This window comes from Diadema antillarum, unplaced genomic scaffold, assembly GCF_040938485.1.
Source record: "Diadema antillarum isolate AM-2024a unplaced genomic scaffold, OU_Dant_1.0 seq00002391_RagTag, whole genome shotgun sequence".
Lineage (NCBI taxonomy): Eukaryota > Metazoa > Echinodermata > Echinoidea > Diadematoida > Diadematidae > Diadema > Diadema antillarum.
The window spans coordinates 18,304-35,319 of NW_027273002.1; the positions used below are offsets into that span (position 1 = coordinate 18,304).

The following is a 17,016-nucleotide window of genomic DNA, read 5'->3' on the forward strand; positions in this document are numbered from 1 at the left end:
ACCAAAGAAATCACAACAGGAAAGATATGAGATGAATTTGAAGGAAATTTGACGAAAATGATCGCTCGCTATTAAATCGAGTTGGAAATGACGAGAATGATTGAATAGACTTTGTTCACAAACAATCAACAAAAAATGAATTAGAATCTAGGACTGGCATATGTAGATTTCTCGGGAAATATTGTACTACAAAAAACAAACAAACAAAGGAAAAGCAAATGATACATTGTCAGTCAATTGACAAAAGAGGGGCAATGTTACACACCATAAGCAATTGGTTCAATAATTAAAGATTACATACCTGACAGGATGATGCTGAGGTGGCGGCTGCTGAGAGGAAATCATCGGTCAAGTAGGGACACAACAGACTGAACTTCGTAAGATTTGGCAAGGCACACACACATCGCACCAAGTCTCCTCCAAGCGATGATTGATATTGAGAACCGTCATGAGATTTAGAATATCTGCGTAAATCAAACACCAGATCCCGAATCTGTTGAAAAACAAGGAGTCAAAGAACAAAAACAAAAACAAAAACCAATTCTTCTGAAGGACTGGATACATTTGTACGTGCATGAGACCAATAATTGATTTGTAAATAGAGAAGCCTGGGAAATGTCCTGATGGTTTACATATATTTTAGTCATGGTAAGAAGGTCAAACGATGTCTATTATACCAAAATCTGCTCCCTGCCCTATTCCACGATACCACTTGCAGTTTGTGACTGGACAATATTCCTAGTAATACAATGTAGTATATTAAGACATCCACCACAAATTTAGTAATTCAATCCACTTTTATATAAAACGTGTGTGCTAAGATTGGAATATTGTCAATGACTGTTTGTTTGTTTGTTTGTTTGTTTGCTTTATTTCCGTACTAAAAAAAAATAATGGTTCACATAAAAAGATCAATTAAACAATATACGGATGGTGAGCACAGCCAGTGGTTCAAGTATAGGAGAGTACGTTTATTCTGTTAATTCCATGTTCGTATAGACTATCTCCTCAAACTAATAATGTGATCTGAAACAATAGTACGAACGTTCCATTTAATATTATTTGGGTCAAGAATGGTCGCTCGTAAACGATGAGATAGCAGTTAATCATGGCGGTAAGAGAGGTATGAGAGACGGAGAGAGAGAGAGAGAGAGAGAGACAAAAATAAAATTTGTTTCACGAAAAAAAACAACAAAAAAAACAAAAAAACGGAAGATGTGAAATATCGTCGTCTCGACTTCCAAGAAGGCAAAAGGTGTCAGATCTCGTTCTTTTTTATTGTATTCAGTTCAGAGTAAAACATTCATTTCAACAGAAGTACCCTTACCAAGGGTTTACAGATGAGGAAGACTAGTTACAAATAACCTTAGTTATGTCAAAATGTTGTCAAACTGCCAGAAATAGAAATATATATATATATATATAAATCATTTCATCTTTCAAGCAAATCATGATTTGCCTAATCAGTTTTCACGCATGGTCTTCTATGACCCAAACAGCAAAGGACGAAGATTACATACCTGACAGGATGATGATAAGGCAATGGCTGTTGAGAAGAAACCATCGGGCAAGTAGAGGCACGACAATTTGAACTTCCGAAGACTTGGCATAGTACACACCCATCGGGCCAAGCCACCTCCTCCTGAGGACTGATGTTTTAAATCCTCTTGCTCTTTGCTGAGAGACAACTCCAGATCTTGAATCTGTTTAGAAAAAAAAAAGAAAATAACAACAATCAAAATAGAGTTTAATTAGCAAGAATGCATTACGGAAAATAGTACATGATACGAATAACGCTGGAATATACCTTACACAAGTACGTGCACGCATTTCAAGGGACAAACATTAGATCCAATAATATTATTCATGGATGAAGGTTTGAAGAGGACGAAATGAAGACAATGTACTCTCTGTCCCATTCCTGGATACCAGTACAGGTAAAAGTATGCTTGCAAATTATTCACAAGGAGCGTAATGAAAAAAAAAAAAGAAAGGCCAACGCATTTTGAAGTGACTGGAAATTTACATTTGCTTTCATTTGTAATTTTTATCTGTTATCGATATGATAACCAGTGAAATCATGGATTATATCCTGATTAAGCAAGTGATCAGTTCCTGGGTTGAAAACAGTAAGATGTATTTTGTACTAAGTGTCGAAACAAATTCAGCTCACCCGGTGATTCAAATAAACGTTTGTCATTCACTCTGCTTGTCTACGGTTTGTGCTCAGATTTTGATCTTATACTAAAACCATTCAAAGATATCATGGCACATTAATACCCACAGGGCAGGACCTACTTAGACTTTTTTCGATGCCCACCCTTTAAAACCAGTGTGTACGGAAGGATTCTCAAAAAAAAAAATAAAACACATATATATATATATATGCTCATCATGTTGGCAATAAAAGGAGAAAAAGGCCAACACACACAGTCCATTTTCTTTGTTCATATTCAACACACAGTTCGCAGTGACAACCATGTCTTGAATATGACGAGAGAAAAATGAATAATGGGTTAACGTTTGTGGAATTGACCAAATTATCGCCGTCATGGCCATGTTAGAGGGTATGGACCTTTTTGATACACAATACGAATATATATATTTACATTGTATGTGTGTTGTTCATTATTTCTATTATCATTGATCTCATTATTAGTATTATTATTATCATTACTAATATTATTATTGTCATTACTATCACTATTATTATTATTATTCTTATCATTATTATTGATATTACTATTAGTATTATTTTTGATGTACAGGATAATTATTATGTATGCACTTCAGCAAAAGAATACTTGCTATATGTATTAGGACATAAACTATACCTCTGCTTTACATAACTGTGTCATGATGCTCACAAATATATTATCACCTAGCTGTGTGACTTGGCACTGCACTGCACTACGCCTATACCCTACTCACTTGTATTCGACTCAGGTACATGTTATAATGTATACGGAGAACATAATATACTACATGTTTAAATCAAACAATGTTAAAACGTTTATTGTGCACACCCGGTTTGATATACGGGGTTGTAGATAAATTGGCTCGAGATCATATTTTGTCTATCGGAGACCTCGTCTACAGAATCGGTAGTCAATATAAAAACATTAAATCGTAACGGAATGAGGTTGATTTACAACGGAGCACATTGAGATACTTAACAAGTTCACGTGCGCTTCACAAAATCAATTTGCACATGCATATGTATTAAGTTCCCTGAAAATACTTGGAAGCATAACCGAGATATTGAGAAAAGAGTGAAATTTTAGCTTTTCGGTTGACCTTTGGACTTTCCACCTCATAATTTTCTCTAGATAATATAATTGTGTAATACATTGTGTAATAATGGTGTAATACATGTTTATTCAAGGTTTGAAGACAACGCATTTGGCTCTTGCATAGATATGAGGAAATAGTGACATTTAGAGCATTAAAACTTGACCTTTCACCTTTTTATCTTTGATCTTTGACATTGAGCATTGGCATACAATAAATAGTATTTTAGATAGGCACAACTTCGTCCAGTCATGTATGCCTAATTTCATTAGTATATCTCAAACGGTTCTCAAGTTATGCTGTCCAAACACAATATTACGGACGGACGGTCAACCCGAAAACAAATGCCTCCGGCCGCGGCTACAGTTTTTGATGAAAGGACTGAAAAAAAAGTTTTGAATAGGAAGTATGTATATGGGATGTAACATAAATACATGAGAACATGCAGTGCTTATGAAAAGAATGGAGCATGTATTTTAGGAACTTTTGCATTCCAAGCCACAGATGTCAAGTGCTTTTTTTTTAATAAGGTTTGATGAAAACAACATCTCCCTTCTGTCGTAATCCAGGATACCATTTTAGCAAAGAGAGCAGAAGAAGTACATAATTCACAAGGAGAGTATCGCTAACTTTATGGTTTAATGCATTTAAAGCGTTTAATGAAACTAATAATTATTCAAAATAATTGCGTTAATGGAAAAGAGGGACATACGTAAAAAAAAAAAAAAAAAAAAAGCTTGTATAAATGAGGGCCACTCAGTACATTAGGGGCGTCACCAGCTTTTTTTCAAGGGGGTGCGTTTTGACTCTAATGTAACGAAATTTTTTGAACAGACATTTGGAATATATGAAGCTCTCAATCCCTGTTACTGTTTTTTTTTTTCTTTTTTTTTCTTTTTTTTTTTAGGGAAACCAAGCGGGGAAAGGACACCGGCGTAGCTGGAATTACATCTTGGCGGGGGGGGGGGGGGGGGGGGGGCGTTAGTATACGAGGAAGGGGGTATGAAAAGGATGTGAAAGTGCCTGTTGTCCACCCTCCCCCCTCCTCCCACGGTGAGAACTTTTTGCATTTTGATGTTTTAAATGGTGCAATTTGATACAAGCAGGTTTTTGTGTGTTTTATCGACGTGAAACAGTCCTACTTGTTTATTAAAGGTATCAGTATATTTTGAACTAATTTGTTATTGAACAATAATATGTACCTATAAATGGTATAATTTAAATAAACTTCTCGAAATAATTCTTACACCGATGTCATGGACGCGACTAAACCCGAGCAAGCGGAATGAGCAAGGGGGGGGGGGGGGGGAGGAGGCTGTGGGAGGGGGTTGTTCCCCTATATACTAGTAAATGGATTATGGAATGACGGTGCACGTGTAACGACAGATTACTGGCAGTGATATCGGGAGAATGCCATGACGATTACATGCGAGTGAGCGCAGCGAGCGAGCTTTAAAATGTTGACATTTTACAGTCCAAAAACTGCCGTTTGTAGCCATATTTTTGTTTGTTTGTTTGTTTGTTTGTTTGTTTTTGCTTTGAAAATTAGGGGGGCACTGGGGGCAACTGCTGGCAATTACTGGCAATAACATCATGTGAATGGCATGAAGATGAAATGAAAGCGAGCGAAGAGAGTTAACTTGATTTTTTTTTTTACATTTTACAGTCCAAAAACTGCCTTTTGAAGCTATACTCAGTATTTTATTTTTTGCTTTCGAAGTTAAGGGGGGGGGGCGCACCGTGCAGAACTGCTGGCAATTACTGGCAGCAAATTCAGGAGAATGGTATTACGATTAAATGCGAGCGGAGCGGAGCGAGCGAGCTTGAACATTTTGACATTTTACAGTCCAAAAACTGCCGTTCTTGGCCATATTCGCTTTGGAAATTAAGGGGGGGGGGGCGCACCGAGCGAAACTGCAAGCAATTACTGGCAGTAACATCAGGAGAACTACATAAAGATTAAATGCTAGCGAGCTTGAAAATTTTGACATATGACAGTCCCCAAACTGCCTTTTGAAGCTACTCAGTATAATCTTTTTAGCTTTCGAAATTAAGGGGGCGCACCGGACATAACTGCCGGCAATTACTGGCAGCAACTTCAGGAGAATGGTATTATGATTAAAGGGACATTCCAGACGATTTTCATAATTTCACATCATGTAGTACATAAATTGACAACTCCATGTATAGATTTATGGAATTTATCGTAGTTCTTGAGCAGAGAAACAATACTTTGAAAAACCTTAAACAAATTACACTGAACAAGGATGATGACATAGGAGGTTCACATATTTCAGAAATGTAGCAGTGTAATTTCATTACAATACCGCTTGCTTGCGAGTTCACCTGTGTATAATCTATGCATGCCTTCTTCTTTTGTTCTGCTTCCTTGAGCCCCAACTCATGCATTCTTATGGTGATTCTGCCATGTCATCATCCTTGCTCATTGCAATTTGTTCTAAATTTTGAAAATATTCTTATTCTTCATCCCAATTATCACAAATTCTGAAACTCTGTCCTCAGTAGAACTAATTTATACTTGTTCAAATGTAAAAATCTGAAAATCATCCGGAGGTCTCCTTTAAATGCGAGCGAGCGGAGCGAGTGAGCTTGAAAATTTTGACATTTTACAGTCCGAAAACTGCCGTTCTTTGACATATGTATTCGCATCGGGCGCAACTGCAGACAATTAGTGACAGTAACATCAGGAGAACTGCATAAAGATTGAATGCGAGCGAGCTTGAAAATTTTGACATTTTACAGTCCAAAAACTGCCTTTTGAAGCTACTCAATATATATATATTTTTTTTAGCTTTCGAAATTAAGGGGGGGGGGGGGGCGCACCGGGCAGAACTGCCGGCAATTATACTGGCAGTAACTTCAGGAGAATGGTATTATGAGCAGAGCGAGGAGAAATTGAAAATTTTGACATTTTACAGTTCAAAAAACTGCCGTTCTTGGCCATATTTATTCGCTTTGGAAATTAAGGGGAGGGCTGCGCACCGGGCGGAACTGCTGGCAATTACATCAGATGAATTGCATAGCGACTAAATGCGAGCGAGCAAAGAGAGCGAGCTTAAATTTTTTTCATTTTACAGTCCAGAAACTGCCTTTCTTAGCCATATTTTTTCGCTTTGGAAATTAAAGAGGGGAGGGTATTGGAGAGCACAGGGCAACTGCTGGCAATTACTGGCAGCAAAATCAGGTGAATTGCATAACGATTCAATGCGAGCGAGCGAGCGAAGAGAGCGAGCTTGAAATTTTGACATTTTACAGTCCAAAAACTGCCGTTTGTAGTTATCATTTTTTTCCCTTTGGATATTAAGGGGGAGGGGGGACGCACCGGGCGCAACTGCAGACAATTACTGGCAGTTATAAACATCAGGATAACTGCATAAAGATTAGATGCGAGTGAGCTTGAAAATTTTGACATGTGACAGTCCAAAAACTGCCTTTTGAAGCTACTCAGTATATCTTTTTAGCTTTCGAAATTAAGGGGGGTCACCGGGCAAAACTGCCGGCAATTACTGGCAGCAACTTCAGGAGAATGGTATTACGATTAAATGCGAGTGAGCGGAGCGAGCGAGCTTAAAAATTTTGACATTTTACAGTAAAAAAACTGTCTTTGTCGCTATAATTTTTCGCTTTTCGCTGTCGAAATCAAGGAGGGGGGGGGGGGGGGGGCGCCCGGTGCGCCCCTCCACCTGGATCCGCCACTGGTAGTCAAGGGTTTCGGTTTATGTTCGTGACTGGGGGAGGTATGACCAGCGAGGTGGCGTCGAAGTGACCAAGCGGGGGAAAGGATGTCCAAAATATATCTAAATAGTAAACGCTGTATAGAAAACTAGTATGTATAAAATCAGTGCTGCCAGAACCAGAGGTGCGAATTGTTTTTGCCCACATTTTTTTTTTTTTTTTTTTTTTTTTTTTTGTCCCTGGTGCAAAATAAAAAGAAATAAATAACAAAGAATAATTATTCAGCGTCCGGCGTTAAATATATGCAATATATGTGCAAAAGTGTAAACCTGAGCTTTGTGGAAGTTTTTGAAATTTTAGTCTCATGGAAAGCCAGTTTTATTACTTTTCTCCTTATTTCCGCAAATTCGAAACTGATATGGTATAATCTTCAAGTAAGTGCCTATAGTTCTTTTATAGACAGACACGTACAGTCGAGTAATTTTTGATATCTATTTCATTAATATTTGAGCAATTTCTATTCACGCAACCCCGTGCCTTTACCATTGTCTTATACCTCCCATCGTTTATAAGTAGGGATAGCGAAAAGTAATTACCATCACAAAGACATATCTTTCTTGGAAAGTGCCTGGTGATGATGCCTGGTGACGAGACGTGAGTGAACATCTAAGCGGCATATCCGGTTTGACACATAGGGCCCTAGGCCTATAGGAACCCTACTTCAAATATGTTTGAGTGCTTCAAGCATTGGATCAAAGCGAATAAGACTGTTGTGACTCCATTTCTTTTTTAAGGCAACCAATCACGACCTTTTATTCATTGAAGAACAATGTTTAAGTTCGTTGGTGTAGTGCTCTCAAAATGCGACTTTCGAATTTAAATTTTACAGGGGTGCGAATTGTTTTTGCCCACGATTTTTTTTTTTTTTTCCCTGGTGCAAAATTTAAAAAAAAAAGAAATACATAAAAAAGAATAACTATTTAGCGTCCGGCGTTTCGGTCGCTCGCAGACCCTTTTTTTTTTTTTTTTTTTTTCTTTTTTTTAGGGTCTGAAGGGGGGTGCGTTCGCACCCAACGCACCCCCCCCCCCCCCTGGTGACACCCATGTACATTGAACTGATATTACAATTTGGATGGATAAATTGGTTTTAAGATCAACTTGTTGGGAATACGTTGCAGCATTTTAATCCTCGATACATGACATTTGACTGCATGACATCAAAATTCCCCAGAAAATCATTGACAGGCAGTATTCTAATCAAAGACCGATTCTGAGAGGCTGTTTGTGTATTATGGCGCCATTACTGCGGTGTTCACGCCTGCCCCCCCCCCCCCCCCCATGCATGTGCACGGATAGTGGCAATGCATCCGCGCGCGTGTGCAGTGCTGTCTGCTCAGCTGTGTCTGCTGCCCAAAGAGTTCTGCTGCCCAAAGAGGTTCTATAGAGCGCGCGCTCGCATACAGAAGCGGGCCCAATTGAACGACCCGCCGCCATTTTCAAAGAGGTCGACTACCAGAAGACTGAACCCGGAAGTTCCTATAGTAATACACGTAAAGTACAGTTTCGAAGATGGGGTTGGGTTGGAAAAATCATTCTAATTTTAAGGAAAATCAATATTTGTCCATATGCCTCCGGATTTTATAAGAGAGATATATTCTCAACACAGTATACGTGTTTTGATGAAAAAAGGACTTGCTCTAATGTGAAAAATATGTGCCTTAAACATGAAGCCAAAATTGCCAAACAGGCATTCATGCATTCATACTACATAATAGATTGCAGAAAGGTACAGTGTATGCTCTTTGGTATGGGAGTACTGATTTCACATAATAAATGTCACTTAGAAACATCAGACACACATACAACACACACTCCCACACACATACAACACACAATCCCACACACACCCACACACATACGCACACACATGTACACACCAAACCACATTTTTGTTTTCAAATTCCTACACACACACACAAAACACACTGTGTGTTGTGTGTGTGTGCGTGTGTATGTATGTGTGTTGGAATTTGAAAAAAAAAATGTGGTTTGGTGTGTACGTGTGTGTGCGTATGTGTGTGTTTGTTGTGAGTGTGTGTGTGTCTGTTGTGTGTGTGTGTGGGGGGGGGGGGGGAGTGTGTGCTGTATGCGTGTGGGAGTGTGTGTTGTATGTGTGTCTGATGTTTCTAAGCGACGTATATTATGTGAAATCAGTACTCCCATACCAAAGAGCATACACTGTACCTCTCTGCAATCTATTATGTAGTATGAATGCATGAATGCCTGTTTGGCAATTTTGGCTTCATGTTTAAGGCACATATTTAACACATTAGAGCAAGTCCTTTTTTCATCAAAACACGTATACTGTGTTGAGAATGTATCTCACTTATAAAATCCGGAGGCATATGGACAAATATTGATTTTCCTTAAAATTATAATGATTTTTCCAACCCAACCCCATGTTCGAAGCTGTACTTTACGTTTATTACTATAGGCACTTCCGGGTTCGGGCTTCTGGTAGTCGACCTCTTTCGTGCGCGCGCGCCACTGTTCAATTGGCCCCGTTTTCATTTGTACGCACTGAATGGTGAGCGCTTACTCTATTACATACTGAACCTCTTTGCTGCTGCCCTGGGGGTGGGCGGAAGTGGGGGGGGGGGGGGGGAGGGGGGCTGGGGGGGAGGGCGCTGCGCAACGAGACCTAATGGCTGCGCCGTGTAACCGAAAGTTGTCTGCTGCCCTCAACGAACCCGAATAGGTCTATATGTATATCATTATGTACTAAGTTTCATGAGAATACCTTGAACCATTTCTGAAGTATGGAGAAAGAAAAATATTTTCGCTTGAGTTTCCACCTTTAACCTCATGATCCCTAGTAATACATGTAAACACTAAGTTTAATACTAAGAAAAATAAATACATTCAGGCATTGTTTAGATACTGGGGAAAGTTGAATTCTAAGACTTTGAGGTTGAGGTGACGGCTGTTGAGAGGAAAGTATCGGACATGTAGGGACTCTCAAGACTAAACGTCGAAAGACGTGGCATATCAAATACCCATCTGGCCAAGTCATATCCCATCGAGGACTGATATTGGGAATCGTCCTGAATGCTCTCAAAAAGCAAGTGCAGATCTTGAATCTGCAGAGGAGGTGAGTCAAAATATTGATAAAAAGGTGACAAATAATCATAATCATATGATAATGGCAAGAATGCAAAATTAACATATGAAGAGCTTGCTTCCAAAGCGTTAAATATATCATTATCAATGGATTTAGTGCCTTTAGGAAGCAAGCTCGTCATATATGAAGAAACCAACATTAACCAAGACAAATGTAGAAGCCTGAATCATGTTTTATACATGTATTCCTCGCAATGATCAACGATCCACTCCAGCAGACACCTTAGAAGAGCACTGGAAATGCGTAGATGACGTGACCATTGCTGAGAATAAGAAATTCAACTCTGCAAGTGTTGTCCCGGACACACTCAAGGAACTCAGCAAGTGGTGTGCCAAAGCGGAGATGAAACTCAACCCTTCGAAATGTTAAGTGATGCCGGTCGCGTTTACCAAAACACCACTCCCATCCCTCAAGCTTAAGCTGAACGACAATGTATTGGAATAAAATGATAAACAAGGTCAAGCTCCTTGGTGTTCCTATTCAAAGTAATCTTCGTTAGGATTTGCATGTCGACGTCATTGTCAAGCGAGCTGCAAGGAAGCTCTACGTACTCCGCGTCATGAAACGATACAGGGCGCCATCTGAAGACCTACTAACCATCTTCACTAGCTACATCAGACCAGTCCTAGAGTATTGTGTACCAGTGTGGTATTCATCCATGACAATACTAATGAACAAAGTAACCCCATCGAAAAAAGAGCGCTCCGTATAATTTTGGGTAATAGGTATGAATCATATCAGGAGGCCTGTGTGATGTGCAACATTACTTCCCTCTGTGATAGAAGAGATCAGTTATGTCTTCGGTTCGCTGCCTCACTCTATGCGAGGTTTCCAGACTGGTTCCCGCCGACAGAGAGCAGCTACAGAGCCCTAAGACATAGCAACAAACTCAGGAAGATCAAGTCCAGGACTAAACGTTACAGGAGCAGTGTAAATGCCTTATTTAACAAGTAAATTCATCTTGAGATTGGTTGTTTAAAGTTTTCAAGTGGTACTTGTATTGTACAGATTATTTTATGATTGTTCTGTGTTCACATTATAACTCACAAGGTATATAATTCACAGACATTTAAATATGTTTGCACATTGATAAGTTGCAGGTTGATAAGGTTGAATACTAAAAGAATTTCATATGATCTTTATTTTACAGTTACCGTAATGTGATAAATTTTCAATATAACACAATGTGAAGACAGAATATCATTATATTATTAACATATCTTTCGGTTATTGTATACCAGTCAGTGTGATAATTTCTGATAAATGTATACCTTGAATTAAAATTAAGCTGAAGCTTGTTTGTTTCAGTTCTTAATGTTTTTGTATATCCTGATTACACCTCCTTTTTGCAACGTCCTTTAAAACCTTTCTCTCTCCCACCCTCCCCCTCCCCCCTCCCCGCCCCCCACTCACCCACTCACTTTCTTTTTATCTCTCTCTCTCTCTCTCTCTCTCTCTCTCTCTTTTCTCCAGTTTCATACTATGTTCTACAACCTAGACGGGCATTACGTACATTAAATAAAAATGACTAAAATGTGATATGAATTTGGTTTCGCGTGAGTTGAAGGGGCTCTAATCTTTTCTTTGTGTGTGTGTGTGTGTGTGTGTGTGTGTGTGTGTGTGTGTGTAAGTCTCTAGAATTATTATCAAGCATTCTAAAACTCACAGTCAGCAATGCAGTCATCTCTCCACATGTATTATGTTTTAATCAAAGTATGTCGTGCTTGGGGTGGCAGGATCAGATAACGTACAAATTTTGTATATGCAATGTCATTAAAGGGAAGCAGTCCTGAGATTTTCACTGTACTGATAATTAAGAAGAGTAAAAAATATAAACTTTCACCAATTTATACGCTTGGACATCAAAAATTGTCTCCGTACGCGATTTTTGAAAAATAATTCCTGCAAGCGATCGTGAAAGAGCCGGCAAAAAGATGCTACGTAGTGCATGCCCTACTCACCAAGTTGACAGCCGTGCCTCTAAAAACCAATTTAAGTGTTCAAATGATTAGTTGCAATTTTATCATATAATGTGAAAGTTTGTGGTTTTATAATTTCAAACAAAATATTTCAAGCTTAGATATATATAATTTACGAAAAATTAATATTGTAAACATAAATTCATATGTATTTTTAAACCAAATATACCATGAACTTGACATCAAATAGGCACGGTCGTTTTCTAGCTTCCGTCCGTGTTGCATACTTCTTAGCGTAGAAACCACTCTCGCGCGCAAATCCTTACCATACCAATGTATACATACACAGTACACTCGACTCCGTCAGTCGATTTTGGCATTCAAACCGAAGATAACCTGTGCATGAGAGAGTCGAATTCTTCAAAGAAAATATTGTTTGTATCTCAATATTTCTGTAAGTAGTCAGATAATCGCCTTTCCTCGAAAAAAAAAAAAAAAATAAGACGTGAGCCGGGAAGGGTAAACACAGGGGGTCGTAGGGTTATGATTTCGCTCCACTTTGCCGTGCATGTCCAGTCGGCGCTGGCAGCAGCTAGCTCAGTGGCACTGTACTGCAGTCCAACCCCGGCTGCAGGCCCACGGTAAATTAAACATAGCTAGCCACTTTCCTTACCTCTCTATGCTTTTTTCCCTTGGTTCTCTTCGAAGTCGATGCTCGAGGTGTTTCTGTTTTATAACTCATGTGAGCAAATGGTCATGATTGCATCTGGTTTCAGGAGTTTTCTCGGTTTATAACCGAGGGCCACAGCCTGCCGGTCCACGTAAAAGCATCGCTTCACAAATTGTCCACGCACAGGTAGGTCACAACACGATTTCGAGATTTTGTAGGCCCTAAGTTTCTTTTGTTCGGCATCGTTTTACCGACATTTCCCAGCCATACAGCTCACCTTTCACGATACTTTTGTTGGTCTGGGACGGAAAAAAGGATTTTCCTGGGAAATTTTCTGCACGATTCGAGCAAAACTACTGATGTAAGATAGCCTGACCAGACGACGCTGAATGCGGTCGCCCCTGTAGTGTACTAGCAGGCCTGTGTAGAATCGTTTCTACCTACAAATATGTACACTCTGTACGTACTATAGAACATGCATGAGCGGCGACAGGTAGGGCTGCAGCTGCGCTTGAGACTGGAAAAGTGCGAAAGGCAAACCGCGTACGGGGTGCGTACGCGTATCTACCGTAGATCTATCATCTAGTTGTACCGTCCACACGTGCGAATATAATACACAATACATACACACACACAAACACACACACACACACACACAACGTAGAAACAATGTCAAATACGAGTCGGAGTAGCCACCGACGTCTTCATGCATCCGGGTAAACTAGGGAGCGTACGGATAACGAGCAGAACACGGCTGGGAAGAGTTGTGCATCGACGACGTATGACTCTCCGCCAAGACTTGCTCATTAGCATATTCACCATGCAGAGTCACACTTTTTCAACCAAAATGTACGAGCTTATTTGGTGATTTTAAAGTTTGTTTTTGGTGAAAGTAGTTCATTGGAGGTACCAACAACAACATATTTTTTTAAATTTCGTGAGGACTGTGTCCCTTTAATGTTTGGGAAAAGGGTCATGGTGGCCGAGGCACCCACATACAGTGAGATGTTTGTTTGTTTGTTTGTTTGTTTTCCTTTGGCATGCCATGGTGACCTTATATTGGGGTTGGGGCAGCTGAAACTTGAACGGGACATCGCTTGACTAATTGCCTGACCAATAGTCTGAGAAAGTAATTTATACCAAAATTTGAGATACAAGGTCTTGTCGCCCCAGCGACGATATGGTACTGTGATGTATTTTTCATACAATATAATCCGATTTATAAATGCGGGATGGATGCTTATTCTTCAGTAATCACAAACTTTTCGCATATTTCTAACGACATTTTATGATAAATGGTTACATATGATTATATTCCTCTTACTGATGTTATTGCAATTTGGATTTTAGTGTAAACGAATTAGTGTTCTATTGTAAAGTATTATTCTCAGCGTAACAATTAACGATAATTGTAATTCGGAAGTTTGTTTCAGGTCTCAGTTTAGTTTTGAGACATTTCTCCCCACTTTTCTCTCTCCCCGTCTCCCTCTTTTCCTTTCTCTCTCTCTCTTCCTTCCCCCCTCCCCTCTCTCTCTCCCTTTCTCCCTCTCTCTCTCTACTAGTATCTCCCTCTCCACACACACTCTCTCTTTTTCCCAACTTCACACTTGGTCCTGCAGTTTTCATGGTCATTTGACGTGCATTATGTGCAACGAGCAAAATGAGTTTAAGCATCTGACTTCAGTATTGGCGTAGGTTTGATTTGATTTGTTTAATATTTTGTATGTTTTTGTTATCAAGTATAATAATTTGGAATAGATACACATGTGGATGTACATGACATGGCCATTATTTATGATAAAAAATTGCTTTCATTGTGCAATATTTAACCCTGATACTTTTTTTGGGTGTGTCTTTTTCTTTTTTATGCATCTTTTTTTTTCCTTTTACCTCAATGTTCTCACACTCACTCTCGTAAAATGTCTGCAATTCAGCCTGCGGGCTGCTATGGATGTTGTCCAATAAAAACATATTTGTTTTTCTTCATTATCTATGTACATGTGTATAGATTCCAATCCTTATACACAAGATCAAACCATTGAAAACAATTTACAGACAAATTTTAATCATGTCTTCTCCTTCTTTTTCTTCTCTTGTTTAAGTCTGCCTCTTTCAATAAGATGAAGATTCTTGCAGACTGTGTTATTTACATTACAATACTGTTTATTTAAAGATATTTACAAGCACACGTTATGGAGAACAAAGACAGACTAGCCAGTGTGATGAACCGTTAGCCGGTTACGGAATGCTCCCACAGATGGCGCTGCAGCAATTTTGAAGGACAGGGAATTCGATATGATAAGCAGTGAAATCATGGATTCTCCCAATTAAGCAAGTGATCAGTTATCGGGTCGAAAACAGTAAGATGTACTCTATTTTCAAATGAAGACAAAGAAGTGTAAAAAAAAAAAAGGTCAGCTGACCCGGTGATCCAAATGAACTTTGGTCATTCATCCTGCTTGTCGAAGTTGTGCTCAGATTTTGATCAAATACTAAAATCATTCAAAGATATCATGGCACATTGATACTAACAGGGCAGGACCTACTTAGATTTTTTCGATCTCCACCCTTTTAAAACCACTGTGTACGGAAGGATTCTCAAAATTAAAAGAAAAAATAGATGCTAATCATATTGGCAATAAAGGGAGAAAAAAGCCAACCCACACAGTCCATTTTCTTTGTTCATATTCAACACACAGTTCGCAGTGAAAAAATAAAAAAAAAAACATGTCTTGAATATGAAGAGAGAAAAATGAATAATGGGTTAGCCTTTGTGGGAGTTACCAAATTATCGCCGACATGGCCATGTTAGAGGTTATAGACCTTTTTGATACACAGTTTAATATGCATATATATATATATATATATATATATATATATAAGAAGAAAGAATCTCAAGTACGCCATGGATCCAACGATTACAAAAAAAAATTTATTACAAAATTTTCGGTCTGCCTCAGACCTTCGTCAGTGCAAAGACAATGATGGACAATGATAATGTTGTAAGCCGGGTTAATGATGACGCTGACAGTCTCCAGTTGACGTTGCATAGATTTTATTGAACAAATCAAACAGTCTCAGTCTGCCGTAACTGCGACCAGCCCCAACACGCAGTAACTCCCACAGTGTGTAACTGTGTCCCGGGGTTAAGTCTGCCGATACATGTATAAACTCCGCATTATCCTCAGCTACATGTCGAATACAGAGTGAATAACAGATACAGGCCTATTAACTATTCAACATAGCAGAGCTCGTAGAGAATACATTTGTATGTCCATTCTCTCTCAAGTGAAAGTGAAGAATCAAGAATCAATCAATCTGCGTCATTATATTCACATGAAAAATAAAAGTTGCGTTGTGCCCATGCCAACCACACGCACACTGCGCCATTGGCATGGACACAACGCGCCTCAACGCATTGACGCAACAATAACATACCGCATATTTCCATTTACCACAAACTTCCCCGCGATTATATAACACAACCATGGGTTATATAATCCCAATTACATCATATCATTTTCATAACATTATACATAATAATACATAACAAAAAATTCCCCGCTCTTCGTGTCAAATCATTACACTTTACAGCAATTCCATATAAGAGCGGATTAACAGCACATATACAAAATATACTTCAGGAAAGCGTGTGTTCCCCGCTTTTCCAGTCAAATATACAAACGTCGAAATACTACAAAATTGAACTTTATACATGAAATCTGCCAAGAGCTGAAACTCTTGAATCTTCCAAATTTACAGTAAATCATACAAACTCATATTTGATACATGGCATAAATGTTCCGCGCCAAGAGAATAACACATCAATATGTTACAATTTTCTTCAGTTCCGTTTCGATGTAGAACTCAGCCGTCCCACACTGTCAGTTATGTACAGAATATCCGAGAAAACAAAACGCAATATATAGACAAGTCTCTTAATACACATGCCAAATGCATACAACAACACAACTTCCCCGCGATTATATCATACGACCCGTATGATAATAATCGATTTCCTAAAAGTAATGTATTTCTCAATGAATCAATATAACACATACCACGAAATTCACAGTTGAAACAAAGTGAAGTCACAGAATGTTAGAATTCACTACTAACAAAAATAAGCTTCCCCGCTTTATGTGTCATATCGTCACAGTCAGCGATTTGCTCATTTACAAAACTTCACACAAATTAAGGGATCATTCAAAGCATGAATTCTCGACCAACTATATCTCATTATCAAACGTTCCTGAATC

The 17,016-nt window shown here is 38.9% G+C and overlaps 1 protein-coding gene across 2 annotated transcripts in view; it reads right to left on the bottom strand.

The window, feature by feature from the left end:
- Positions 1-271: 271 nt before the first annotated feature.
- The window catches only part of LOC139714706 (uncharacterized), a 100,180-nt gene continuing 83,435 nt past the window's right edge, over positions 272-17,016 (bottom strand). Inside the window, exons 9-10 of one of the 2 annotated variants that reach the window (XM_071626378.1) lie at positions 1,521-1,703; positions 272-493 (exon numbers count right to left, since the gene is read on the bottom strand). In XM_071626378.1, the coding sequence (XP_071482479.1) occupies positions 287-493; positions 1,521-1,703 (390 nt within the window). In that variant the 3' untranslated portion in view covers positions 272-286. The remainder of the gene's footprint in view (positions 494-1,520; positions 1,704-17,016) is intronic. The other variant, XM_071626379.1, reaches the window with a different exon arrangement.